The 27,716-nt window shown below is 36.2% G+C and overlaps 2 protein-coding genes across 3 annotated transcripts in view; both read right to left on the bottom strand.

Moving 5' to 3' along the window:
* Positions 1-27,716, bottom strand: part of LOC136034951 (N66 matrix protein-like) — an 83,234-nt gene that overhangs the window by 26,470 nt on the left and 29,048 nt on the right. The window lies entirely within an intron of this gene.
* On the bottom strand, positions 2,158-27,370 carry LOC136034950 (reticulocyte-binding protein homolog 2a-like). 2 transcript variants are annotated; one of them, XM_065716493.1, is made up of 5 exons: positions 27,214-27,370; positions 23,906-24,072; positions 14,830-16,028; positions 4,808-4,960; positions 2,158-2,615 (listed from the first exon to the last, which is right to left on the bottom strand). In XM_065716493.1, the coding sequence occupies exons 2-5, from the start codon at positions 24,021-24,023 to the stop codon at positions 2,352-2,354; spliced, it is 1,734 nt and encodes a 577-aa protein (XP_065572565.1). In that variant the 5' UTR covers positions 24,024-24,072; positions 27,214-27,370; the 3' UTR covers positions 2,158-2,351. The 2 variants fall into 2 exon arrangements, with proteins under 2 accessions (XP_065572565.1, XP_065572566.1); XM_065716494.1 differs by lacking the exon at positions 27,214-27,370 and having other exon boundaries at positions 23,906-24,097.

The raw sequence follows: 27,716 nt of genomic DNA, 5'->3' as shown, positions 1-27,716 counted from the left end.
TATCAGAGCTCATTTCATCAATACTCTGTACAGTTTTGTTACTCATAGGAATTCTTTTGAGTATGCTGAAAGAAGATTTGTGCAGAACATTTTTTAAAACATCTTCAATAGCGGGTAAAACTAACTATTCTCCATTGGTGTGCGGTTTTCTAAATTTCACTATATAAGTAATGAGATACTGTAAGATGCTCGCAAGCCATCATCGTTTCCTTCAGACGTCAAAGGATACATACTGTGCACAGTGGGTCTCTTTTCATTTTTTTTCCTTCAAGTTTTGAAAATATTCACAATCTTTGTCTATTTTATCAGGATGACACCATCTTATACCATCCTCAAGCTTTAATGGTTTCATAGAGTCAATTCGCAAAACTTTGTGGCACAAAAGGTAAATGGCCAACCGCTTGTCTGCTTTTGATGGTAAAAAAAAAAACCACATTTTAAATAATCAATACTGCACTGTCGACATTTCTTCTTGGATTCAGCCATGTTTATTAATGAAAACTTTGTCTAAGTAAACTTATGGCGGTCCTACTTAACATAATACGACTATTGGAACAGAGAAGGAGCAATGAAATTAATAAAATTAATTATTGCAATGAAATAAACAAAGAACCGTGAGGAAGCTGAAGAATCAAAGAGGTTCATGCAAGATCCCAAGCACATTCACCACCAGTCTTATTTCGTCCCTTTGCAAGATTAAAGAAGCGTTGGGGAGGGTGGTGAGGGCAGCGGCGGTGCTTTGTAAGTCTTTAAGTGAATTGTAGTGAATAAAAAATAGGCAAGTTTTAAAAGTAAAAGTCGCTGAGCTTCTTAAAATAATATCTGCCTGTATTAATAGGAGAAGTCAAGCCAACATTTTAGTCATTCACTATCGAAACCAGATAAAAATCGTGGACCCCCTTTTACTAATTGTGAACCCCCATTTTTTTGTCATACCAACGTAGATCCCCTTCAAGCTTTCCGTGCACCCCTTGGGGTCCACCTGGGCCACTTTGGGAATCACTGGTCTAAAGCCTACTGTGTCATTGGCGCTTTGCTACAAACTATATGTCTATTGACCAGTTTTGGAAAGAACTAATAAAATTAATCTGTATGTATGATCCTAAATGATGAAAATTACTGAAACCTCATCAGTTAAAGATTTTGTTTCAATGTAATTTTTAATTTTAATATTGTAATAAGTATAGAAGAAACTAACTGTAATATAATTCGTTTCCAGTAAAGCACCAATGACACAGTAAGCTTTAGACTTTTACAGTTAGGAAAGGAGGAAGTACCAAAACTCGTTTGTCGGGATTTTTGCTTGTTTCAAGCTTGATTTGCGTAATTAATTTAAGGTTGGTTTGGTTTAAGATTTATTTATATTAGTACCTGTTGTATGTTTGTTTCCTATGATTATTTAATTTCTGTTCGTTTTGGGTTTCATTTATTCTTTACCAGTAATTGTCGTCGTTTTGAGTTTGAAATATTATTAAATAAATAATTAAAACTTAAAACGAACAGAAATTACTCCGTATTTTCCTCCTCAACGCCCCGCTCTTTGCGCTAAAGTATGACTTTTTCTCTTAAATCTACTTTTTAAAATAGTGAAAAATTTAGCGTAAAGAGCGGGGCGTTGAGGGGGAAAAGCCCTTTTCATATACGGAGTAATTTCTATTCATTTTAAGTTTTAATGTAGCTCCTTACTTTTAGTTAAAAAAACTTGTTTTTTTTTATCTAATTTATGGACGTTTTTGAATTAATGCATGCTTTGATCTTGGCGACTTTGGGGAAAAATTACTCCCCAACTCCCCTAAACAGAGCAAATCCGTTTCGGTTATGCCAATCACGCATCTAGGACTTCTGCTTATTTTTCCCATCAAGTTTCATCCCGATCCCTCCACTATAAGCGTTTTCCAAGATTTTAGGTTCCCCCCTCTAATTCCCTCCCAATGTCACCGGATTTGGTCGGAATTTAAAATAAGATCACTGAGACACGATATCCTTGCAAACATCAAATTTCATTAAGATCCCATCACCCGTTCCTAAGTTAAAAATACTTCCTTTTTTCTATTTTTTCCGAATTAACCGGCCCCCCATTCCCACCCAAATGGTCAAATCGGGAAAACGACCATTTCTAATTTAATCTGGTCCGGTCCCTGATACGCCTGCCAAATTTCATCGTCCTAGCTTACCTGGAAGTGCCAAAAGTGGCAAAACCGGGACAAACCGACAGACCGACAGAATTTGCGATCGCTATATGTCACTTGGTTAGTACCAAGTGCCATAAAAATTGTGTGATATTCTGTAATTTATTCCGATTATAATGAGGAACCTCGAACTGCAAAGATACAAAATCCTACAAAATTTTCTTAAGAGCCATACCCGATAGGGACGTAGTTTTCTGAACTGAAACTGCTTGAACTATCGCTACATTCAGAATCACTTCTACCAGGGTTACTGTTTTCACTAGAGCTTCTCCTTCTCCAGTGAAGTTGTCTATCAAGCATCTTTTGAGCAGCATGATCTCCAGTCCTGAACTTTTCTAAGGATTCAATTTTACGAGGTTTCTCTTTCTTTGTCATTGATTGAACGCAGTCAATTAAGGTTAGGCGTAGGGTTTTGAAAAGTCTCGCCTAGAAAAGAAAAATAAGTATTTACACTGAAATTTACTTTCGACTAAATATGGTAAAATAAACCAAGTTTATCTTTACCCACTTCCAAAATATATAAAGTAGAAAGTGGATTAAGAAAAAAGAAAAGAAATGAACTGAAAGACATCAAAATCATTGGATTCTGATTTTTGAATTATCAACTTGGTGTAAGTAAAGAAAGACTTGAGAGCCATAGCTAATTAGAGTAAGGCCAAGACAGACTAAAACTGGCTTAACTTTTTCAGAGTTGCAAAAATGTGATAAATTTCAATCGTTGATATTAGTCTATCATCCAACCTAGGACAGAACTAAGGTAGATAGGCATAAAATAAGGGCAATTCAATAAGTTTCTCTTTCTGTGTCATTCAGTCGATTATAATCAAGCACGCTTAGGCGTAGGATATTGATTAATCTCACATATAACAGAAATATGAACATAGAAAAATAAAATCAACTTTTTTTTTAACAGTGATTCTTTTTTTAAACAGTGATTCTAAAACAACACAGTGATTCTTGCATGTAGTATCAGTTCAAGGAAATCAAATAATCAAGGAAAAAGATTAAAATAAAAATCGAAGTGTTTTTTTGTTTTTTATTAAGACCAAATACGGTAAGCTTTCAAGCTTGTCGCAGAAAAATGAATGTTGGCCTATTTTCCCGTTTGAAAGTGAGGGGCACAATTTATGTTGGTGATAGTGTTCTGTTAGTGTCATTAAATGTGAAGAACTGTGATGTACTTATATCAATGCCTTTGATAATAAAGAATTTTTACAAAATTCTTTTTTTTGTGTGTTCGTGGGGGCATATAAATTCTTCAAGACAGCAAAAACTGTGCAAACTATATGAAAACTAAAAAAAAAAAATATGGGAGGAATTAAAAAATCGCTACGAGCTCCCCTACATACATGATTGACAAAGGAGATAAAGGAAATAAAAACCTCAGGAGATGTAAACATCTTAACAGTGAAGAAACTCATAGATTTCTTGGTATTTCGACTACTACAGGCTTTTTTTTGCGACAATTTGGAATCTCGGTTGAAAATCCAGATTTTAAGAAATTATATATTTTGTGCAATTTCGACTGTCATAACCGGTTTTCCTTGACGAACCCATAGTTCAAATTGTTACTAGGATAATCAAAAAGAGAATCTTGTTTGATAACAAGATTATCGACTGAGATTCCAAAACCAACAGCAAAACTGAAAAAAATTGACCATAGGCAAGGGCGTAACCAGCATTATTGTTCATAGGGGGGGGGGCACAAAAAACTTTAAAAACACATCATTTGTTTATTCGCATTTTTGTAACGTTTTTACGAATCGGACAGAAGTTCAGAGGAGGGAGGGGCTAAAACCTTTAGCCCCCTCCACTGGTGACAGCCTTGAGCATGGGTCATGATAAAATCTTCAGACTTTTTATATTTTTCTTCACAAATGTACCAAATATGGTTCCATTGTTCCTTATATCTCATCCTTGGCACTTTTATTCACATTTACTATCATGAAAATGCTGTTCCACTGGCAATCAGGATCGTGAGTTGATAATCTATACCGTCAGTTAACAATGGGTTCAATTAGTTGGCTATTTCCTCTTAGTGTTCTTAGTGTTTTAGTGTTCTAATCTTACTTAATGTTTTAAATGATTAGAAGTTTCTCGATAAAGAAAAAGCGAGGTAGTTCACAGCCATTGAAAAAAGAAAACAAATACAAATGTTACGGCCCAGAAGTTCAGCCACCCTAAGTAGAAAAAAATGCACGGTGAATAAAAAAGACAAACTTTAAAAACGTAAAATAAAAGAGAAGAAAATCTTTCTGAATTGACGACGAAAAGGCAAGTTAATACAAAATCTAATCGTGGTGATTACCCCTCTCCCCTTATATTTGCAAAAGTGTTTTTTTTTAATTTTCAATGAAAATATTGTATAAACAAAAATATTACCCTCCCTCAATCCTTGATTTTGGAAAATAACTTTTTAAGCATCTTCATTGAAAACCCTATGCCATTGAAATCCTTCTCAAATATAATAAATGTGATTTTCTAGTTTATCTCTTCTATTTAAATTTAATAAGTCATGTGAAAAATACCCCCCCCCCCTTCCCCAAAAAAAACTGCCGTTAGCTCAAAAATTGGTTGAGGCTAACGAAAAACAAAAGAATACTACTAAAGCAACCTACCTGACTGCTTTCAGATGGGGAGGGGGGTTGATGAGCAATCTCTGTTTGTTGGCTTGGGTTTGTTGCTGGTGCTGGAATACTTGCAACAGTTGCAATTTGAAAAGTTTGCACTCCATTTGGTGTAACAAATTGTGCAAGTTGCGGTGACGGAACCTGAAATCACCAGGAAATATGAACTAATAAACAATTTTAAACTAATTTAATATGACAAGAGTTATGTTCAAACAGTTCGTGCTAACGAACTGTAGTAAGGAGTGACCAATAGTAACCGAAACTCTAAAAAATAGAATTTCGATACCAATAGTTACATCAAAAGAATGGAATTTCAATGCTGATTTCAAATATACAAGTTTTTTATCAAGATTAGTCCTACCTATCAAAAGTTACGAGCCTGAGAAAATTTGCCAATTTTAGAAAATAGGGGGAAACATCCCCTAAAAGTCATACGATCTTAACGAAAATCACACCATCAGATTCAGCGTATCAGAGAGCCTTATTGTAGAAATTTCAAGCCCCTATCTACAAAAATGTGGAATTTTGCATTTTTTGCCAGAAGACAAATCACGGATGCGTGTTTATTTGTTTTTTTTTGTTGTTTTTTTCCCCAGGGGTGATCGTATCGACTCAGTGGTCCTAGAATGTCGCGAACGGGCTCATTCTAATGGAAATTAAAAGTTCTAGTGCCCTTTATAAGTGACCAAAAAATTGGAGGGTACCTAGGCCCCCTCCCACGCTCATTGTTCCCCCAAAGTCACCGGATCAAAAATACTGAGATAGCCGTTTAATTCACCGTAGTCAATAAACCTAATAACTATGTCTTTGGGGACAACTTACTCTCCCGCAGTCCCAGTGGGAGGGGCTGCACGTTACAAACTTTGACCTGTGTTTACATATAGTAATGGTTACTGGGAAGTGTACAGACGTTTTCAGGGGGATTTTTTTGGTTTGGAGGGGATATTTAAGGGGGAGGGTTACCGGGGAGGAACTTTCCATGGAGGAACTTCTCATGGGGGAAGAGACTTTCAATGGAGGGGGCGCAGGATTATCTTGCATTGTTTAAAAGACAATGAAAAAATGAATATGAAAAGTTTTTTCTACTGAAAGTGAGAAGTAGCATTAAAACTTAAAACGAACAGAAATTATTACGCATATGAGGGGTTTACCTCCTCGTAATACCTCGCTCTTTACGCTAAAGTATTTTTAGTAATTTCAGCTATTTATTCTACGGCCTTTGTGATTCAGGGGTCATTCTTAAGGAATTGGGACAACATTTAAGCTTTAATATAAAGAGCGAGGTATCGACGAGGGGTGAGCCCCCTCATATACGCAATAAAAACATACGAATATAGAAGTTCGCTAAGTCGTTTAATTCGTAAGTTACCTATATTTTTTACTTATGAAAATGTTCGTAAAAAATTATGTTATAGCTGCCTTTTTAAGTAATCAAAAAATTGGAGGGCAGCTAGGCCCCCTCCCTCGCTCCTTTTTTGTCAAAATCTTCCGATTAAAACTATGAAAAAGCCATTTAGCCCCAAAAAATTTATATGCAAATTTCGTTTTAATATTTTTTTGCGGAGAGCCAAGATCAAACCATGCATTAATTCAAAAACGTCCAGAAATTAAACAAAAAAAAACAAGTTTTTTAAATGAAAGTAAGGAGCAACATTAAAACTTAAAACGAACAAAAATTACTCCCTATTTGAAAGGGGCTTTTCCTCCTCAACGCCCCGCTCTTTACGCTAGAGTTTTTTACTGTTTTAAAATGTAGAGTTAAGAAAAAGAATGTTAAAGAAGAGTTATATGTAAAGAAGATGTTTACATATAACTCTTATATAACTCTTATATAACAGTTATATGTAAAAAAGAATGTAAAGAAGAGTCTCATATTACACATATGAGAGGGTTCGCCCCCTCGTCAGTACCTCTCTCTTTACACTAAATCTTAAATTTTGGCCCAATTCATTAAGAATGAGCCCTGAATCACAAAAGCCGTAGAATAAATAATTGACATTACTAAAAATACTTTAGCGTAAAGAGCGAGGTATTAGGAGGAGGTGAGCCCCTCATATGGGTAATAATTTCTGTTTGTTTTAAGTTTTAATGCTGCTCCTTACTTCCAGCTGAAAAAAACTTTTTCATATTTATTTTTTCATTGTTTTTTTTTTTTACTTGAAGCGGTACTAATACTTATCAAAAATATAATGTGAAGAAGGTTTTTCTCCAGTGTATGCACTTCTTTTTGGCTTCTCATGGTTGCAGCAGTAGCTGCAATCTAACTCTCTATTGGTAAACAGCCTAGATCAGTTATACGTATAATGCTGATTCAAGAATGATAAATATTATATAGATTTATCTTAATTATAAAATTTTATTGCGGGAACAAATATTCGGGAACTTATAAAAATAGCTTGAAATTCCTCAAAAATTATGGCGGATAGAAATGAAAAATGTACTGTGGGAATCATCATAGTGGGAAACCCTTGACTTCAGGTTTTGAGCCTGTCACCTTCAAAAAACAAGGAGAACTGCTTCTCCTTCTTTGTGGTAGCAGTGATGCGTCTCCTTTTTTTCTATCACGGCAAAGCTAGCAGGCAACCCCAAGGTTGTTGCGCTTAGTAAGGGAAAATAATAAAAGATGCCTTTTAATAAAAACTACCTAATGAAAAAACGTCAATTAGTAATCTTTATTTCCATGGAAATGATTGCATTTTTTGTCTACAAACTCTTGATGATGCCGGTGATAACATACCCCTCGCACTCTTTAGTTATGTGACAAATTTGCAAATATTTTTCGTTTAAGGGAGGTTGGAAGTGCAACTGATATTTAATGCCCGATTTTTAACAAAGAATCATATTAGCTTCTTTAGTTTATTAACCTAAATTAAACAAAGATATTTCTTCAAAATTTATATTTATGTATAATTATGATCATAATTATACATAATTATAATTATAATATTTTATTATATAATTATTATATAAATATATAATTATAAAATAATATAATTATATTATGTATAATTATGTGTATATTTAAAACAACCTAATCGAGTAAACTAGAGTCAAGTATCATTGTTCAAGATCTGAACGCACTTAAGGTAGGGCTTAAAGGCGGGAGGGCCCCCCGAGCCCTCCTGCGCGCGTAAGTCGTTACGCGCCATATTAGTTACGCGCCATTGTAGTTGTGTCCCTGTGTCCCACCTGTGAATATAGATATATATATATACATATATATATATATATATATATATATATATATATATATATATATATATATATATATATATATATATATATATATATATATATATATATATATATATATATATATATATATATATATATATATATATATATATATATGTTCTTAACTATGCATCGGCACTGTTTCTGTTTTCTGTTTCTGTTTTTTCTTGCCTGTTTCTGTTTTCTGTTCTGTTTTTTGTAAAAACAGAAACAGAAACAGGCTACTTGTTTTTGTTTTACCTGTTTCTGTTTCTGTTCTGTTTTTTTTCATCTGTTTTTTTCCGTTTCTGTTTTTTTTATCTGTTTTCTGTTTTTTTTTCAAATGCCGCGCTATCTAGCGGGCATGATACCGAAACGCATGATACCTACCCGTACCTACCGTACCGAAACGCACATCTAGCGGGCATGATACCATGATACCGTTGATTTTTGAATTTAAACAAAAAGGGAATAGTTGTGGGAAAAGTCAAAGTCATGGCTAATTTTAGAAAAAAGCTAAGACAGATTGTCCAATTAAGTGGGCAACCCAGTCAAGGTTAATTTTACCCCTTTGATTGCCGTTGTGACTGTCTCCCATTTATGCTACACCTCTCCGTGCATGCATGTCCCTTGACAATGCCGAAATAGAGTCAACCCGTTGACTACGGGTTGACTACTTGAAAATTTTCCTCTCATGCATGTCATTCCACAATGCTCAACTAGAGTCAACCTCTCATGCTAATTCACGGCGGGGTAAATCTGAGCGAAAGAGAGAGATAGAGAAAGAGAGAGAAGCTTGAACGCTATACAGTGGACATGGGCTAGATGGGAACCCCATATGACAATGTCTCTACTGTTGGTATATGTGTAGCGGATGGCTATTACCGCTTGAGCAACGGACTAACCATTGACGGCTTTAAGGATTCGTGCTTTAAGCGGCAAACATGGGCTCAATGAAATCCCATATAAAAGAGGAATATAGCGTTGATATTTACTTAGAGCAATGGGTTACCGCTAGAACAGCGGTCCAACAAGCCACGGCTTGAAGGCATCCGTACTTTAAGCGGTGAACCTAGACACCTTGGTATGTGTGTAGCGGAGGGTTATTACCACTTGAGCAATGGTCTAACCATAGAGCGTTGGTATTTGCTTAGAGCAATGGGTTACCGCTATAGCGATGGTTTAAATAGCCTCTAACTTAAGCGGTGGACATAAGCTAGATGGGATGACTCTGTGTCTGTCTGGTATATATTAGCAAGCAGCGGTCTAAGTAGCCTCGGCTTGAAAGCATACGTGCTTTAAGCGGTGAATATAGTGTTGGTATATGCTTTGAGCAATGGTTTACCGCTAAAGCAACGGTCTAAGAGCAACTAGGGTAAATTGTCAATTATAAATGACATTTAAGCTTGAAAGGAATATAGCGTTGGTATCACCCGATTGGACACATTTTATGACAAATTTCGCCCCCCCCACCCTAAAAATACGCTAGTGTGTTGAATTACACGAAGTTGCTCATCTTTTGTATGTGACTACAAGGATTTAACAAGAAGATGTTTTCTTTCCTATTAGAAATAGAAGAAGTAAGGAAAAAACAGGAGAAACAGCTGTTTTTTTTATAAAAACAGCTGTTTTCTGTTTTTTCGAAAAACAGAATAGATTACAGAAACAGGCTACCTGTTTTTGTTTGACCTGTTTCTGTTTCTGTTCTGTTTTTTTCTTCTAACTGTTTTTTTCTGTTTCTGTTTTTCTCAAAAACAGAAACAGTGCCGATGCTTGTTCTTAACTACGTAAAACTTGCCAATATACAACATTCTTCGCTGTCCCATTGTCTGTACATATAAATAGATTGTCAGGTTTCCCGACTCTTGAACAAGCAACATATAATTGTCCATGAGAAAAACAATCCGTATCCAGATCTACCCCTCATTATTCTAATGATTGCCCTTGAGCTTTGTTGATGGTGATTGCTAATCAAACATTCCCTGTGTCCCCATCGTCATTTATATATCCCCCCGTGCCCCCCGGCATCCCCGTTGTAGTTGTGTCCCTGTGTCCCAGTCGTCATTTATAGTCGACAAACATGACGTTAGTCGACACACAAACATGACGTCAGTTGACACACACGTCCCAGTCGCCATTTGTGTCCCGGTGTCCCAGTCTGTAATTTCTCTTTGAGTGTCCCGGTCGTCATTTACATTCCCTGTGTCCTGGTCTGTATATAAATTCGTTTTTGAATTGGTAAATGATGAAATAATTTTTTTTGTTTTTTTTCCTTTTTTTCTTTTTAGTTTTTTTTTGGTTTTTACCTATTTTTTAGCTTTTTATTTTTTTTTCTTTTTAGTTTTTTTGTAGTTTTTACTTTTTTTATTTTTTTTATTTTTATTTTTTTTAGTTTTCTTTTTCTCCTTTATTTTTCAGTTTTTTACCTTTTTTTAGTTTTTTTCTTTTTCAGTTTTTGGTTTTTTTATTAGTTTTTAGTTGTTTTTTTTCTTTTTAGTTTTTTGCTGTTTTTACCATTTTTTAGTTTTTTTTCTTTTTTCTTTTTTAGTTTTTTACCTTTTTTTAGTTTTTTTTTTTAGTTTCTTAGCTTTTTTTAGTTTTTTTAGTAGTTTTTACCTGTTTTTTAGTTTTTTTTTTCTTTTTAGTTTTTTTCTTCTTTTGTATTAATGCTAAAGCCAAGGTTCGAACCTGGAACCTCTCGGACCTAGAACCTGGAACATAACGCTTTACCAACTCAGCTACTTGGGCTTGAATACATTTACCTTTTTTATTTTTTTCATTTTTATTTTTTTAGTTTTCTTTTCCTCCTTTATTTGTCAAGTTTTTTCCTTTTTTTAGTTTTTTTTCTTTTTCAATTTTTAGTTTTTTTAGTTTTTTATTAGTTTTTAGTTTTTTCTTTTTAGTTTTTTTGTAGTTTTCACCTTTTTTTAGTTTTTTTGTTTTTTTTAGTTTTTAGTTTTTTACCTTTTTTTATTTTTTTTTAGTTTTTTAGCTTTTTTAGTTTTTTTAGTATTCTCTTTTTAGTTTTTTTTTTGTAGTTTTTATCTTTTTTAGTTTTTTTCTTCTTTTGTATTAATGCTAAGGCCAAGGTTCGAACCTGGAACCTCTCGGACCTAGAACCTGGAACATAACGCTTTACCAACTGAGCTACTGTATTTGTATTTGTATCGGATTAACGACGCTTCTTGACTATTAAGGTCTCTGAGTCGGCCCTGTAGTGCATTCCTGCAGCATGGTTCGATCTCTGGGTCCCGTATTACCACGCTAAGGTCAAACCCACTGCGCCAACACAGGTAGTTATATAACTGAGCTACTTCGGCTTGAATACATTCGTTTTTGAATTGGTATGTGATGAAATAATTCAGACGTCATATTCGGATAAAACATCACTCGACACACAGACAACTTATTTATATATATATATATATATATATATATATATATATATATATATATATATATATATATATAGATAATTAGTTACTGAGTTAAATTTTAAAGTTAGGCATTTAATTTTAAATTTAGGCATTGAATTTTGGTAAATTAGTTAAATTACAAGGGTAATAATTTTCAGCTTTTCAAAGAAAATACCATATATTTCTTGAGCAGTAATTAAATTTAAAAAAAGTTTCTTCCGGAAGTAAAGAGCGTAATCTTCGTAAGAGTGATATTTTTTATTGCTCTATTCAAGCCTAATGGTGTATTGTCTTCTCGCTTAACCGCAGAAAGTACGGACGCTCCAGTATACATGCGAAAATTGATAGACTTGTGATTGACTGACTAGTTTTTCACTGAAAAGAATAAATATGTTAGCTTTCGAGAGGAAATAAATTGTAATAATTGGCCTTGAAAGCTAAAAGTAAAATTATCATATATTCAAAGTAAAGAGCGTAGTTACGACCCAATCTAATCAAAATTTCAAATGTCGTGAAGAAATTTCTCAAGTTGAGACAATTTAGAAATGTATTTAGAAAAATAGAATTTTTAATCATAAGAACAGACTTTGGGAATTTTGATAAGAGCCTGAAACCCTTCACAAATGACGCGACGTCGAATCCCAAACCCTGACAAACAGAGCTAATCGCTAGCGTGACGTGAAACAACCCATAGCGAATAGGTCTACTTTGTATATGAATTGCCCTTAACAAATCTTAGGGGTCCTCCTGACTGATTTCTTAGTGAGTGGAAATGCCTTCTATTTATTGTGACGGAGTTTACTTGGAAGCAGGGGCGGTAATTAGGGAGAAGGGGTCTAATATTTTGGCCCCTTTATATTTTTAAAATATCTTTTTCGGGGAATGTCTGTCATAAAATCTTTTTTTGGTGTTTCCATTGAAAAAATGATAAAAAATTGCCCTCCTCTAGGATTTAAAAACAGATTTCACCCTTCTCCCCTACATTTTTGTAAATTGACGCCACTGTTGGAGAGTCAACTTTTATTTAGTATGAGTCTGTAGCTAGTAATTTCTTGATCAAATATTTTAAGTTTTCAAATTTTTATTTAGAGAACTGTTCAAAAAGGAGCAAAATATGTGTGCTTAGCGGAGAAAAACTGTCCTGTAGATAAAAGGAGACGAAATAGGGTGTCAGTTTTGCCGATTCCAGAAATGTCTGACAGTCGGGATGGTCAAAGAGGTCGTGAGAACTGACTCCTTAAAAGAAAGAAAAGGAAGATTGCCTTCGAAGTCAAAATCCCCACAGCAGTGCCCACCCTCCCCACCAATTTCTTTAATTACATCATTGGTCCGTGCATATGTGGAAACTTCACCCGTTCTAAATGATGTAAGCTCATTAGTTTTTTATATGAATTATATATGATAAATGGTAGAGAATACATAATGTTACTTTGTAATACGCGTGTTTATGAACTTCAAAAGCTATCAAAGAAAAAAAAAATTAATATGTAAGCATAAAAGGGACATCTCTCGTAATTGGCATAAGCGACTAGACAGCAACTACTCTCACTTAGAGACGCATTTTCTCTTTTAAAATGAAATCAGGAAGAAGTTTTGTTTTAAACTGTATAGGGGATTCTTGACACTTAGAAACGGGTGACGTCAATCTTGAGTTGACGTCAAGAGAAAGTCGTTACTTGGAAGAATTTTAGTCAGTAAGTTTCCTCAGAGTTACAAAGTTTGAATAGGATATAAAGGTTTTTGTTTTAACTTTGGAAGGAATAGGCATTAAGAACTATAGATGTAAATTGGGAACAAAACGAAACATGAAAACACGTGTAAAGAATATCAGTTGATAGTTCTTTTTTTCTGTAAACTTTCTTCGTTCATATAATTAGTGATTAGTGCTACGATCTTATAACTATTTGAAAAGAAGTTCAGCTAAAAGTAAAATTAACGTTCGATGAATTAGATAACCTGAAGGAGATAAGTTACGGGGCTTTGATTCTGCATACATGAAGCTTTTTTCATATTTAGTGAAACAATGCAAACAAAACAATCAGTTCCCTCAAAAATTATAGTTCAATATCTTTCATCTAATTCATGTCTCTATATTACTTTTTTAAGCCTGAGGTATGTGGCCCAAATTTTTGGTCGTCTAAATTGACTGAGAAAGACGTCAATTAATCTTGGTCCCAAATAGAAAGGGACAGGCTTGTAGCAAAAGGGGCTCTGTGCCAGCTCCACCCCGTCCACGTAAAAATCTCCAGATTTTCACTATTCTCACAATAATTTATGTTTTACTAAACCGGGTGTCAATTCATGAAAATGAAAGGACGAGAGTTAAATATATGTTTCGGAGTCCATGGGGGGGGGTATTTTTTTCCAATGAAAATACCAAAAAATGCATATTCAATGAAAATGTCAAAAAAGTAATTATTCAAATCTTAGGGGAAGAGTCAAGGGTAGATCAACCCCCTTGACCACTCCCTAGTTTACTCACCTGTTTAAAAACATTTCAGCTATTTTTCTTTTATCGAATTCAGCTCACTCCCATACTACATCCCAAAACAAATTTAAGCATACATGCCTACCTCCGCTGGCGGATTCCAGGGTAACTGGGGGGGGGCTGCCTCCCCACCCCTCCACATTGTTTCTGGTGTTTTCTTTCCCTGTTTTTTGTCTTTTTTTACTCTTTTTTTAAGAAGGGATCTGTCAATATGGTCAATTATTGGCACCTTTGTCACACTGGGCCTCCAAAATTTTGCTCATTGGCGCCCTTGTCACATTGCCCCCCTCCCCCCAAGATTTTGCTCTAGATCTGTCCCTGCCTACCTCAGGAATGAAATTTTCCCTTTTTTCAAACTTCTAACCATCTCAAAGTTTGACGTCTTGCATTGTTAAGAAAAAAAAAGACTTGTAATGTCTAAATATAGTTTGGTTACTACTTGCTTATCTGTTACATGAGCAATGTGACGTCGTTGAGACATTGCAATATTCAACCAGTAGTGCCTGGACTACAAAATTTGTACCTTTACTAGAAAATTTAAATAAAAGGAAGAGCAGGATTCGATGAAAAAGGAGGGGTATTAACTTCCAATCAATTAAAACCTAACTTAAAAACAATTTTTCGTCGATTTAAGTTTATTGAATGTTTTTTTTTAAATATTAAAATAAATTAAAAACCCAACAGAAAACTCCTCCAATAATTGAAGAGCCAACGGGTCGCGATAATCACTTGAGGCCAAGGGAGGGGAGAACAAACTCCCAAATCACACCCAAATATAGATCAAATGTTGGCTAGTACCAACCATTCTTTGTATGACCCAACTAGCACACCAACTGTATCCTCAGGACTGCAAATAGCTCGGATTAAGAATCAATAACTAAGAAAAATCTTACCTGAAGTTTGTGCATCATTTCAGATAGTTGCGTGAACAAACTATCCCGCTCAGCAGTAACTGCCTCTAATTTATCTTCACCATCTGTGCCCCGGTGAGATTCTCCATTTGCCGGCATTCCCTTGTCAGCAAGATCGTCTTTCATTTCATCCATCTCTAATCGCAATTCTTCTAATTTCTGACGATTAACACCCGAATCAGTCCTTTCAATTTCAAGATCAAGAAGAAGCTCAACTCTCTTTTGAGTCTCTTGGTGCTCACACTGGAGCGCCCCCTTTTCTTTTTCTAATTGCTCCTTTTGGCATTGTAGTAGGTCAACTATCTGCTGAGTCTCTTGCTGCTCACACTGGAGCGCCCCCTTTTCTTTTTCTAATTGCTCCTTTTGGCATTGCAGTAGGTCAACTCTCTTCTGAGTCTCTTTCTGCTCACACTGGAGCACCCCCTTTTCTTTTTCTAATTGCTCCTTTTGGCATTGCAGTAGGTCAACTCTCTTCTGAGTCTCTTTCTGGTCACACTGGAGCGCCCCCTTTTCTTTTTCTAATTGCTCCTTTTGGCATTGCAGTAGGTCAACTCTCTTCTGAGTTGCCTTCTGCTCACACTGGAGCACCCCCTTTTCTTTTTCTAATTGCTCCTTTTGGCATTGCAGTAGGTCAACTCTCTCCTGAGTCTCTTTCTGATCACACTGGAGCGCCCCTTTTTCTTTTTCTAATTGCTCCTTTTGGCATTGCAGTAGGTCAATATCTTTTTTTAGACTTGAAACAACTAGATCCTGGTCTTCAATCAATTTTTCCAATGTTTGCTTCTCTATGGACATTGTTTCTAAGCTTTTCTTTATTCCCAGTGTGTCATTCTTCTCAAACTGGGGCTTTGATACATGGTCTCGCTCCACTTCAAGCTCCTTTAATAAAGCTTCAATCTTTTTTTGCTTCTCAATTTCTTCTGTCTCAAGCAGTTTCAATTTAGCCTCAAAGTTTGATTTTTCGCATAGAAGAGAATCGATATCTTGCTGTAGCTGTGTGGATTTTAATATGTGTTGCTCCATTGACCCTTCACTCTCTTTCTTTTCAATATTAGCAGTTTCTAAAAGTTGTTTCAGGCTCAGTGTACCATTATTTTCCATTTCAAGGCTTTCAGACTCGAGTAACTTATCTTTGTCTTCTTCTAGTAAGCACTCCAATTGGAACTGCCGACTATCAAATGCTTTAAAAAAGAACGCATCAAGCAAACCTGTCATGTATATGAATTAATGAATTAAACTTTATTAACCCAAAACACACAATGGTGTCAAAATGGAGCATACAAGAGATTAAAAAAGAAGGAAACAAAAAGCAACTTCAACAAGGAAAAACATTTACAAAAAAGCACTAAATAAACTATCTGTAAACATATTTTATTTAACTATTTCTCTTGAACCTAAAAGGCTTAAGTTACGTTCCACTGAATTTCGGTGAGGACAGTCTGGTTATTCGTAGTAATCTATTAGAACAATTATTGCTGTAGATTAGTACGAGGGAATCAAGCTTCACTCGGTGAAAAGGGGCAGTTTTTTTTATCTCTTTACCCAATCTCAATACCATTGGGGGTGTAAGACATCAATTGGGGTATAAGACATCCATTGGGATGTCTTATAATTGGGATATAAATCCATTGGTGTACTTGTAACCAATTATCTCAGATTTCTCATTTAGAGACATCTTTTTGTATTAGACATCTCAGTACTTGTAACACCATTCATGCGATTTTTTTTCCAAAATTAATGAAGGTCCTAAACGAACTTCCTCAAAGTCATGATTTAATTTGATCGTTTTTTTTACCCCAAAAATCGAAGAATTCGCTTATTACGAACAATCTTATTAAACAAACAATAATCACTGGGCAAAGATCTGCCCCCTGGCATGCAAATTATAATTGTTTTTTTTTCAAATTTAATGCGAAGTAATTAAGGATCTTAGAATAATCTAACAGCTATCAATGCAAGAATATCTTTCTGGCAGAATCAACTGGTGTGCCAGCAAAAAATTTGCGCTTCGAAACTCCTCCTGCTGATCCTGAAGACTTTCAAACGACCAAGTCACGACCTATCCAGATTGTTTTTTCACACCGAGAATGGTAGTATATGAATTTTTGAAAGAATGAAAGTGCCAACTTTCGAGAAAAAAAATAAATATGCGTTTTTACATGTATACAATTATTGCTAGTTTAATATATATGACGTTGGAGATCTTCTCTCTGGAGGCTTATCTTGTTACATTGTATGTCTGCAAAACCATAGGCTTGTGTCTGGAGACTGACCTTGCTGTACATTTACTTACCCCCTTTACTACGAAATTTTCAAGGGTTCATCCACTTTTCACTTTACTTATTAGTTATACAAAATAAAAAAAAATATTTTAAAAAAACAGGAAACTATGAGAAAGTTCCGTAACTCGAAATTGGCATGTTATGGCCGTGTGAAGGAATAAAATCGTATCAATTCGGCTATGTTTAAAGCTTGTCAGTTACAAACTAGGATTTGACAAGTCTTATTTTCATACGTTCAGCTTTCAAGGTATCAACACACGTTGCTTTATTATAACGATGATCCGATAAATGAGAGTAAGGAACCGTTAACGTCGGAGCTCATTCGAAGGATCAAAATCGAATAAATTTTCCCGACTCTTAAAAAGATCCCGGGGTGTGATCAAGCTTCTCTTTAAAACAAGAGCTAAGAGCTCATATGGCACTTGTGACGAGGCAAGAAGAGCTAAGAGCCAAGAGATCATATGGTATGAGCTCTAGCAAAATTTTATGAATCAATAGATTGATTTAAAAGGAAAATAAGAGGCTTAATACCGGTCAGGATTTAAAATAAGAGCTCTGAGTCACAATGTCCTTCTAAATATCGAAATTTATTAAGATCCGATCACCCGCTCGTATGTTATAAATACCTAATTTTTTCTAATTTTTCCTCTCCCTTTAGCTCCTCAGATGGTCGAATCTGGGAAAATGACTTTATTAAGTCATTTTGTGCAGCTCCCAGACACGCCTACCGATTTTCATCGTCCTAACGCGTACAGAAGCACCAAACTCGCAAAATCACTGAACACCTCCCCCCCTCCAGCTCAACCAAAGAGAGCGAATCCAGTACGATTCCGTCAATAACGTATCAAGGACATTTACTTATTCTATCCACCAAGCTTAATCCCGATTCCTCCATTCCAAGTGTTTTCCAAGATTTCCCCCTCCAACTCCCGCTAATGTCAAAAGATCTGGACGGGATTTTAAATAAGAGCTCTGAGACATGAATTCCTTCTAAATATAAAATTTCATTAAGATCCGATCGCATATTCGTAAAATAAAAATACCCCAATTTTCACGTTTTCCAAGAATTCCGGTTTCCCCCTCCAACTCCCCCCAGAGTAACAGGATCTGGTCGAAGTTAAAATTAGAGCTTTAAAGCGCAAGACCCTTCTAAATATCAAGTCACCCTTTTGTAAGTTACAAATACCTCAATTTTCAAAATTGAATCCGTTCCGTTTATGTCAATCATGTATCTAGGACTTGTGCTTATTTTTCCCACCAAGTTTCATCCCGATCCCTCCACTCTAAGTGTTTTCCAAGTTTTAGGTTTCTCCCTTCCAACTCCTCACCCCATGTCACCAGATCAGGTCGGGATTTAAAATAAGAGCTCTAAGACACAATATCCTTCTAAATATCAAATTTCATTGAGATCCGATAACCCGTTCGCAAGTTAAAAATACTTCATTTTTTCTAATTCTTCAGAACTAACCCCCCCCCCTCCAACTACCCCAAGAGAGCGGATCCGTTACGGTTATGTCAATCATTTATCTAGGACTTGTGCATATTTTTCCCACCAAGTTTCATCCTGATCCCTTCACTCTAGGTGTTTTCCGAGTTTTAGGTTTCCCCCTCCCAGCCCCCCCCCAGTGTCACCAGATCTGTTTAGGATTTAAAATAAGAGCTCTGAGACACGATATCCTTCTAAATATAAAATTTCTTTGAGATCCGATCACCCGTTCGTAAGTTAAAAATACCTCATTTTTTCTAATTTTCAGAATTAACCCACCCCCCAACTACCCCAAAGAGAGCGGATCCATTCCGGTTATGTCAATCATGTGTCTAGGACTTGTGCTTATTTTTCCCACTAAGTTTCATCCCAGTCCCTCCACTCTAAGTGTTTTCCAAGTTTTAGGTTTCCCCCTCCCAATCCCCCCCCAATGTCACCAGATCTGTTCGAGATTTAAATTAAGAGCTTTGAGACACGATATCCTTCTAAATGTCAAATTTCATTGAGATCCGATCACCCGTTCTTAAGTTAAAAATACCTCATTTTTTTAATTTTTTAGAATTACCCCCCCCCCCAACTATCCCAAAGAGAGCGGATCCGTTCCGGTTATGTCACCCTTTCGTAAGTTACAAATACCTCAATTTTCAAAATTGAATCCGTTCCTTTTATGTCAATCATGTATCTAGGACTTGTGCTTATTTTTCCCACCAAGTTTCATCCCGATCCCTCCACTCTAAGTGTCTTCCAAGTTTTAAGTTTCCCCTCCCAACTCCCCCCCAATGTCAACAGATCTGTTCGGAATTTAAAATAAGAGCTTTGAGACGCGATATCCTTCTAAATATCAAATTTCATTGAGATCCGATCACCCGTTCGTAAGTTAAACATACTTCTATTTTTCTACTTTTTCCGAATTAACGGGCCCCCCACTCCCCCCCACATGGTCAAATCGGGAAAAAAAACTATTTGTAATTTAATTTGGTCCGGTCCCTGATACGCCTGCCAAATTTCATCGTCCTAGCTTACCTGGAAGTGCCTAAAGTAGCAAAACCGGGACCGAAAGACTGACAGAATTTGCGATTGCTATATGTCACTTGGTTAATACCAAGTGCCATAAAAAGGGGGGAAAACCAGCAAATAAAAGATCATAATTCAACCCTCTAAGGCTGGATTATTGAGTGCGCGTGCTCTGACTTGCAAATATCACGAAAACTAAAAAATATAACTAGGTAGCACTAGATAGTACCTAAGTCTATTCTCGAAGAGATTTTGCCGAGATTTAGCTAGTGCTAATTTGAGCCAATTAGATTTCTGATGGGCTGAAACGTCTATGAAAAATCCTGATCGGCTCAAACTAGCGCTGGCTAAAATCCAGTGTGATTAAAACCTAAACCCAAGCCAGAATTAAAGTATAACAGCACAAATTTGCACTAAAGGAGCAGATAAATTTTGCCTAGCAAAACTGCTTAAGACCTACATAGACAAAGATTGTTTTTAATGAGTATTCTTTTATTCTTTTTATGAAATTCTTTTTTTTTTATTAATTTCGGAAAGTATACTGAATTCCTTTGAGCCAAATGCCACAAAAATACTGTAGGTTCATAAAGAACAATTCTTACGAGATGATTAAAAGTAATCGGAAAAGCAAATTTTGTATAAGAACTATTTAAGGGAACAAAGCAAATTTATTAGCAAACTTACCAGAAAATAATACTAAAGAAAGATGGAAAAGAAACTATAAAGTTCTAAACAGTTAATAAGACCACATTGGCTAAGAATGACACCAGAGAAAATGTAGAACAAGGAAGAAAAATGGTGCTAATCATAGCTAGTGAAAAAAAGAAACTGCAATTAATCCAGCTGGGATCTCGCATAACCATCATAAGACCAAGAAAAAGAATAAAAAACTATAGGGGAAAGTTAACACAGGGTTCGGACAGGTCGGTTCGTTTCAAATTATAGGCTCTGTCCTATTTTTATAGGATTTCCCGGGCCCAAATATAGGCCAAATATAGGATTCGGAAGTCCTCGGGATCAGATCTGTGGTAGATGGCGTGGGATGCCTGGTCACATATATTACCAAGTTTCATCCCGATCCCTCCAATCTAAACGTTTTCCATGATTTTAGATCCCCACAAATTCCCCCAATGTCACCAGGTCCAGTAGGGATTTAAAATAAGAGCTTTGAGACACGATATCCTTCTAAATATCAAATTTCATTGAGATCCGATCACCCGTTCGTAAGTTAAAAATACCTCATTTTTTCTAATTTTTCATGATCACCCCCTCCCCTCAAACTACCCCAAAGAGAGCGGATCCGTTCTGGTTATGTCAATCATGTATCTAGGACTTGTGCTTATTTTTCCCACCAAGTTTCAGCCCAATCCCTACAATCTAAGCGTTTTTCATGATTTTAGGTCACCCCAAACTCCCCCCAATGTCACCAGATCCGGTCGAGATTTAAATTAAGAGCTTTGAGACACGATATCCTTCTAAATATCAAATTTCATTGAGATCCGATCACCCCTTCGTAAGTTAAAAATACCTTATTTTTTTATTTTTCCGAATCAACCCCCTCTCCTCCCAACTACCCCAAAGAGAGCGGATCCGTTCTGGTTATGTCAATCATGTATCTAGGACTTGTGCTTATTTTTCCCACCAAGTTTCAGCCCAATCCCTCCACTCTAAGTGTTTTCCAAGATTTTAGGTTTCCCCCTTCAAACTCTCCCAATGTCACCAGATCCGGTCGAGATTTAAAATAATAGCTCTGAGACACGATATCCTTCCAAACATCAAATTTCATTAAGATCTGATCAACCGTTCGTAAGTTAAAAATACTTTATTTTTCTATTTTTTCTGAATTGAAAGGCCCCCCACTCCCCCCCAGATGGTCAAATCGGGAAAACGACTATTTCTAATTTAATCTGGTCCAGTTCCTGGTACGCCTGCAGAATTTTATCGTCCTAGCTTACCTGGAAGTGCCTAAAGTAGCAAAACCAGGACCGACAGACAGACAGACCGACAGAATTTGCAATTGCTATATGTCACTTGGTTAATACCAAATGCCGTAAAAAAAAAACTATGCTACAATGAGATTAACCGAACAGACGGACCAAAGGATGATGAGGCGATAAACGATAAAAAGCTTATTCCGCCAATCTTCCATGCAGGAGGGCCAACTTTGCACTTATATCAGGGACATCAAACTTACAAATTATCTTACCATTGCTATACCAAGGGGGGAGATAAAGTAAAAATTTACAATATCTGAAATAAAAGACCGAATCTGATTAGCATCATTTTTCTTTAAAAGGGGATAAAGACCAGATAGATAAATGACAGATTGATCACAGAATGTAGCATATAGCCTACCCAGTGCACGTTTATTATGCTTCTCTCGATTAGCAACTATCTTAGAATAGCCCATTTGAATAACTGAGCCGTATTCACATCAGCCAGCCAGCGTTCAGCCAGGAAACACATAAGTCGCAAGAACTCCAGTCTCATTAAGCAGAGACTGCTAGCCTATATACTGATCTTTGCTTATTTTGGACAGGCCCAACATGACAAAAAACAAAACATAGGCTGCTAAGTCAACACAACAGCATAGCCCAGGCAGAAGCAGCTTACTAAGCCCAACACAAATCATTAGTTAAGTTCAAAAAGCTCAACAGTTGTAATTAATTAGCAATCTTCACCAAAAAGACAGAAAATTGCAAATCATGAGCAATGTTCTTAGTACTCTTCAGCCGAAAATATAGGAATAATAGGATTTTAGCCAAAATATAGGCATTTTATAGGAGTCCATTAAAATATAGGAATTTATTGGAATTTATAGGCGAGTCCGAACACTGTTAATAACAGAACAATACAAAAAGAAAAACCTTTAAAAAAAGCTGGAGAAAAGGCAACTGAATACGTCTGGTGAGCCATTCAACATCCGGTTTTACTTTCATTTGGCTTTCCACTGTTGTTTGACTTTTACTATTACTTTACTTTTCCTCCTTTTTCACTGGTTGTGATCTACCACGTTTTTATTCATTGTCTACGTCTTCTCGTTATATCATATGGTGATCCCTACATTTTCTCGTTATGTCATAGGTTTCTACAAAATTCAACAAGCTATTCTTTTGAAACATAATATTCCTAAAACGTACCAAAATACTGAGTGAAAAACTACAACAACTACTACTACTACTAAGAACTCACTGCAGCACCAAGCCACCTGAGGTCAGCAAAGCTACTCACGCTCCTCCCCATTCTAATCTATTTAAATCCTCCCTCTTTACACCCTCCCGAGAAGTTCCCATTTCCCTTAAATCTTTATGATATCCTCCCACTCCAACAGCGAACGTCTCGCTATCCGTTTAGCCCCAGACGATTGGCCAAAAAGGACAATCTTCGATAATCTGTTGAAGTAAAAACTACATCGAAGTAAAAAACTACGATAGCGCAAATGAGCTTTAACAGCAAAAATACAAACACATAAACACTAAAAACGTAGCGGTGAGGGAGGACTTGTCAAATTAAACATTCTTCTCTTTACTGCGGTGATATAGAAGGGGGGGGCATGCCCCCCTAGATAAAAAAAATAGCTTTTTTGTAAACAGGCTGCAATCTTCATATTATGTTAATATTTGAAATTATTATGGCTTTAGGAAAAGCAATGGCCCCGAACCAGTGCAGGACAGGGCCTATTACATGATCTCGAGTCTACACGAAGCGCTTACTTAAGCCTTTTTAGAAGCGGACAGCACGAAGTCCCTGAGACCTAAAGTTCAAATAAAGACTTTTTGCAATCCTGGGCCCATCTTTATCACAGTATGGTTTTCGACACTTGGCAATATTCTTCTACCATGCCTATGCCTCTATGGCTCTATGGCTCTACTACGCCTCTGCTTAAAAGTTAAAAATCAGACTTTTCTTTCGTCGTTTTTTTTTTTTTGTTATCTCCCATGGAAATTTTTGTTATAAATATGAATACTATGTACAGCTACTTAAAACAGAATTTCAATGAGGGCTGTTGGTTCCTGAAAGCCATGAAAATGGCTCCTACAAGCCAGGTGCAAAGCCATGAAAATGGTTACTACAAGTCAGGTCCAAAGCAATGGAAATGGTTCCTACAAACCAGGTCCAAAGCAATGGAAATGGTTCCTACAAGTTAGGTCCAAAGCCATGAAATGATTCCTACAAGTCAGGTCTCAAGCAATGGAAATGGTTCCTACAAGCCAGGTCCAAAGCCACGGAAATGAATCCTATAAGCCAGGTCCAAAGTTATGGAATCGGTTCTTACAAATCAGGTCTAAAGCCATGGAAATGATTCCTACAACCCAGGTCCAAAGCCTTGGAATCGGTTCGTACAAGCCAGGTCCAAAGCCATGGAAATAACAACTGATCTGTTTTCTCCTCATTTGTCTTGTCCCAAATACTTGGCAAATGCTCCTGACTGTGTGTGACAACCTATAAATAACAAAACATAAATCTTCGAGTAAAAATTAAAAATAAAGACAAACGTTTGCGCAGGAAAGGTGTATAGGAATTCCTTCTTTTATAGATTTTTTTTTTAAGAACCACTGTTTTTTTGGTATTTTCGTAGAGAAAAATCGATAAAACAACGAAACTGCCCAACCTCCATAGATTGTAAAAAGATCACTTTTGCCTTCTCCCACTACAATTTTCTAAATTAACACCCCTAGTAGTGGTCTGAGTTTTCGCTAAGTTTCCCTCGCTTGTACTAGATTTCAGTAGCTAATGTTATCTTCCTATGGTGTAATGAGAAAATCTATCCGATTTTATCCAGGTTTGAGTTTGACAATTTTTTTTCATTTTTTTTTTTAAGGTTAGAAATTATTAAGATAGAAACCTGGATCAAACGACATTGTGAAGGAAATAAGAAAAATAAGGAAATTTTAATTTCTCTTGTGCGATTCTGAATAATATAAAAAGATGATACTGGAGGCTGCTACTGAATCTCAGAGTATGCAGACTAAACCCAGGGTAAAACGAGGTGAATTGCTGCACCGCTTTTAATCTTTGTTTAAAATCTTTGGAAACTGAAGCTTAAAAAAGAGCTTTAAAACGAAATTATTAATATTTCAAGCAATCTGTTTAGTTTGTTCAAGCAAAATATGAATTAGAAAATCAATAAATGATTTACCAACTAATTTTTGTGCATTTGAAAAAACTACAATCAAAAGAAAGGATATATTAATGCCAATCGTTTTTAAACGGATTTACTGTTCAAACCTTTTAAAATGTCCTAAACTGTTTTCAGTATTGTACAAGCAGCATTCTAGCTTTCAAAGGGTTTCACTTTGTTGCAATTTGTATTCATTTTTTGAATTCATTATTCATTTAAAATCTTTTTGTTTTGGGTTCAATTTATTCATTCATATAATTTTTCTATTTGTTTTAGTTTAAATCATTATATGGCTCGAATTCTGCCTTTTTAGATTTTAATATAGCTCTTCACTTTTCTATGAAATATTAATTTCCAGAAAATATTTGTTTAGATTAGTTTCTGTTTATTTTTAAACTTACACAGTTTTATCATGGTTGAAATTAAGAATTTTCCAGTTTTTCCAAGCTTCTTAGGTAAAAATTGTGCAGTCTATATAGATTTAAATTTATGAACTAAAGTTTTGAACCACAGTTTAAGATGTAGGTGCCCTAATATGCATAACAATTTCAGTTCGTTTTAAGTTTTAATGTTACTCCTTACTTTCAGTTGAATAAACTTATTTTTTTATTATATAATTTCTGATCTTTTTTTTAAATAATGCTGGAAATTCCGGCACCCCTTCGTGGAAAATTTCTTTTTTCGATAAAAATTACTCCAAGGAAAGATCCCCCCACGTAACCTTCTCAACGTGACCCTCCCCCACCAGAAAAATCTCCCCTGGTAACGTCTGTATACTTCCCAATAACCAATACTATATGCAAACAATGGGCAAAGTTCACAACTTGCAGCCCTTCCCCTGGGGCTGTGAGGAATTAAGTCATCCTCAAAGATGTATTTATCTGATTTTTATCTCAAAATTATGTTCAGGTGACTTTGAGACAAAATGAACGTGGGAGTGGGCCTAGTTGCCCTCCAGCATTTTTGTCACTTAAAAAGGGCACTAGAACTTTTAGTTTCCGTTAGAATGAGCCCCCTCGCAAAATTCTAGAACCACTGGGTCGATACAGTCACCCCTGGAAAGAAAAAAAACAAATAAACATGCATTCGTGATCTTTCTTCTCGCAAAAAATACAAGATTCAACATTTTTGCAGATAGCAGCTTGAAACCTCTACAGTAGGGTTTTTTGATACGCTGTATCTGATGGCGTGATTTTCATTAAGAGCCTATGAGGCATAGGGGTTATTTCCCGCTTTTGTCGAAAATATTGCAAACATTCTCGGACTTTAACTTTTGATGGGTAGAGGCACCATTTGGGGGTGGGGGTCAGGGGTGGGAAAATGCCCACCCCAGATTTTCCAGGAGGGCCCAGGCTTCCACCACAAAGAGCCCTTTGCCGGCCATAATAATCCATCATGTCCAAAATAATCCATTCTGTCCAATTGATTTGAAATTACTGCACGCCTATTAACCAAAGAGCGTAATTACTTGATGACCCTTCGGGTAATTACGCTATTTGCTATTAATTATTGTAAACTTTGAAAGTAGGTAAGATACATAATAAAATTCTCGAGTTCTGTCAAATGCCCATTTCTTAGATGATTAACGCGGCAGGAAGTGAGTCGGGGGGGGGGGGGCAAGATGGAGTTTATGCCCACCCCAAGATTTGGTCCAAATGGCGCCTCTGTTGATGGGTAAGACTAAACTTGATGAAATTTATTTATATAAAGTCAGTATAAAAATCTGATTCTTTTGACGTATCTATTGGTACCACCAAAGTTCTGTTTCCTAGAGTTTCAGTTATTATTGAGCCGGATCGCTCCTTACATACATTTCCTTACCATGGAGTGTTCGATTGCCAGCTTTTTTAATGGAAAAGTGAGCGTATTCTAGCCTCTTCTAGTGAGAATCAGGCTTTCAAAACTTTCGGTAAGAGCTACACCTCTCGTTAATACCACATGATGAATTCGAATTTTGAAATGATGAAGTAACGAACTGGCAACTAGTTAAAACACGCATTTTGGTAAACAGAAAACAGATCATAGAAGCCGCCCACCCCCTAGGATAGGCCATTACTTTTTGGCTCAATAAACTCTTTCTGACCTGATTACATCCAGGGCCATAACGACTAGGTGGGAGGCGGGGCGCAACCCCCCCCCCGAATATTGTCGGCCAGTCGATAAAAAGTGACCGAATCAACGCGCAGCGCCGCTATTTTTCGTGAAAACAGTCAAGTTTTTACTTGGAAACAGTAGATTTTTCGTAGAAAGAGTCAATTTCTTCTTGAAAATAGTTGTTTTTCTTAAAATCAGCCAAATTTTTGACAAAACAGTCGTTTTTTCTCAATAATAGTCGTTTTGGTCTGCATAAAACAGTCGGTAAAAATGACCAGCCAGTCGATAAATACCTCCTCCCCCCCACACATTTCGGCTAATAACGGTTCTTACGACACCTAGGCTACTTAAATATAGTTACTACTTACCATCAATACCATCAGACAATCCTGTGAAATAAGACAAGTCTGTCTGGTCCTTATTGCTAACTTGAAAACACTTGGGCTGAGCTGACAGAGGTCATGAAGTCATGAGAAGAACTGAGAAACTCAAACGTCAAATTTTCGTCAAATCCGCAAAAATAACTCAACCCCCTTCGAACACACTGGCCTCCCAGGGGACAAGCTGCCGACCGACGGGTCATTAATTAAGTTCCGTAGTTGACTTCCGAGAAACTTTGAAATCCCCATTTTATGCAACAAAGACATTTGCGAAAGATAAGAATCTTAAAGTTGGACAAATTTTACATACAGGAACAAATGCGGTATAAAAAGCCATTTCGCGGCATAATCGCGGCGTGCGGCATGATCAAAATTTTATGAGGCATTTCTCTCAGAATAGCGGCGTAATGCCGCGAAATGCGGCTTAAGTGGCAACAAAGGTTCAAAGCTCAAATAATGATTCTCTCGCTAAATGCAACAGATTTCTGACA

Source organism: Artemia franciscana, chromosome 13, assembly GCF_032884065.1.
Source record: "Artemia franciscana chromosome 13, ASM3288406v1, whole genome shotgun sequence".
Lineage (NCBI taxonomy): Eukaryota > Metazoa > Arthropoda > Branchiopoda > Anostraca > Artemiidae > Artemia > Artemia franciscana.
Note: the sequence above shows the minus strand (reverse complement) of the source record. Positions and strands in the feature narration are given on the sequence as shown.

Bases quoted from the DNA above. Each gene is read 5' to 3' on its own strand.
- LOC136034950 (XM_065716493.1), bottom strand. From the start codon at position 24,023: ATGAGGAGAAAACAGATCAGTTGTTATTTCCATGGCTTTGGACCTGGC. The intron at 16,029-23,905 runs GTAAGAACCGAT...TCTTTTTTAAAG, and splicing joins CATGGCTTTAGACCTGATTT to CATTTGATAGTCGGCAGTTC. The intron at 4,961-14,829 runs GTAAGATTTTTC...TGGTGATTTCAG, and splicing joins AAATGATGCACAAACTTCAG to GTTCCGTCACCGCAACTTGC.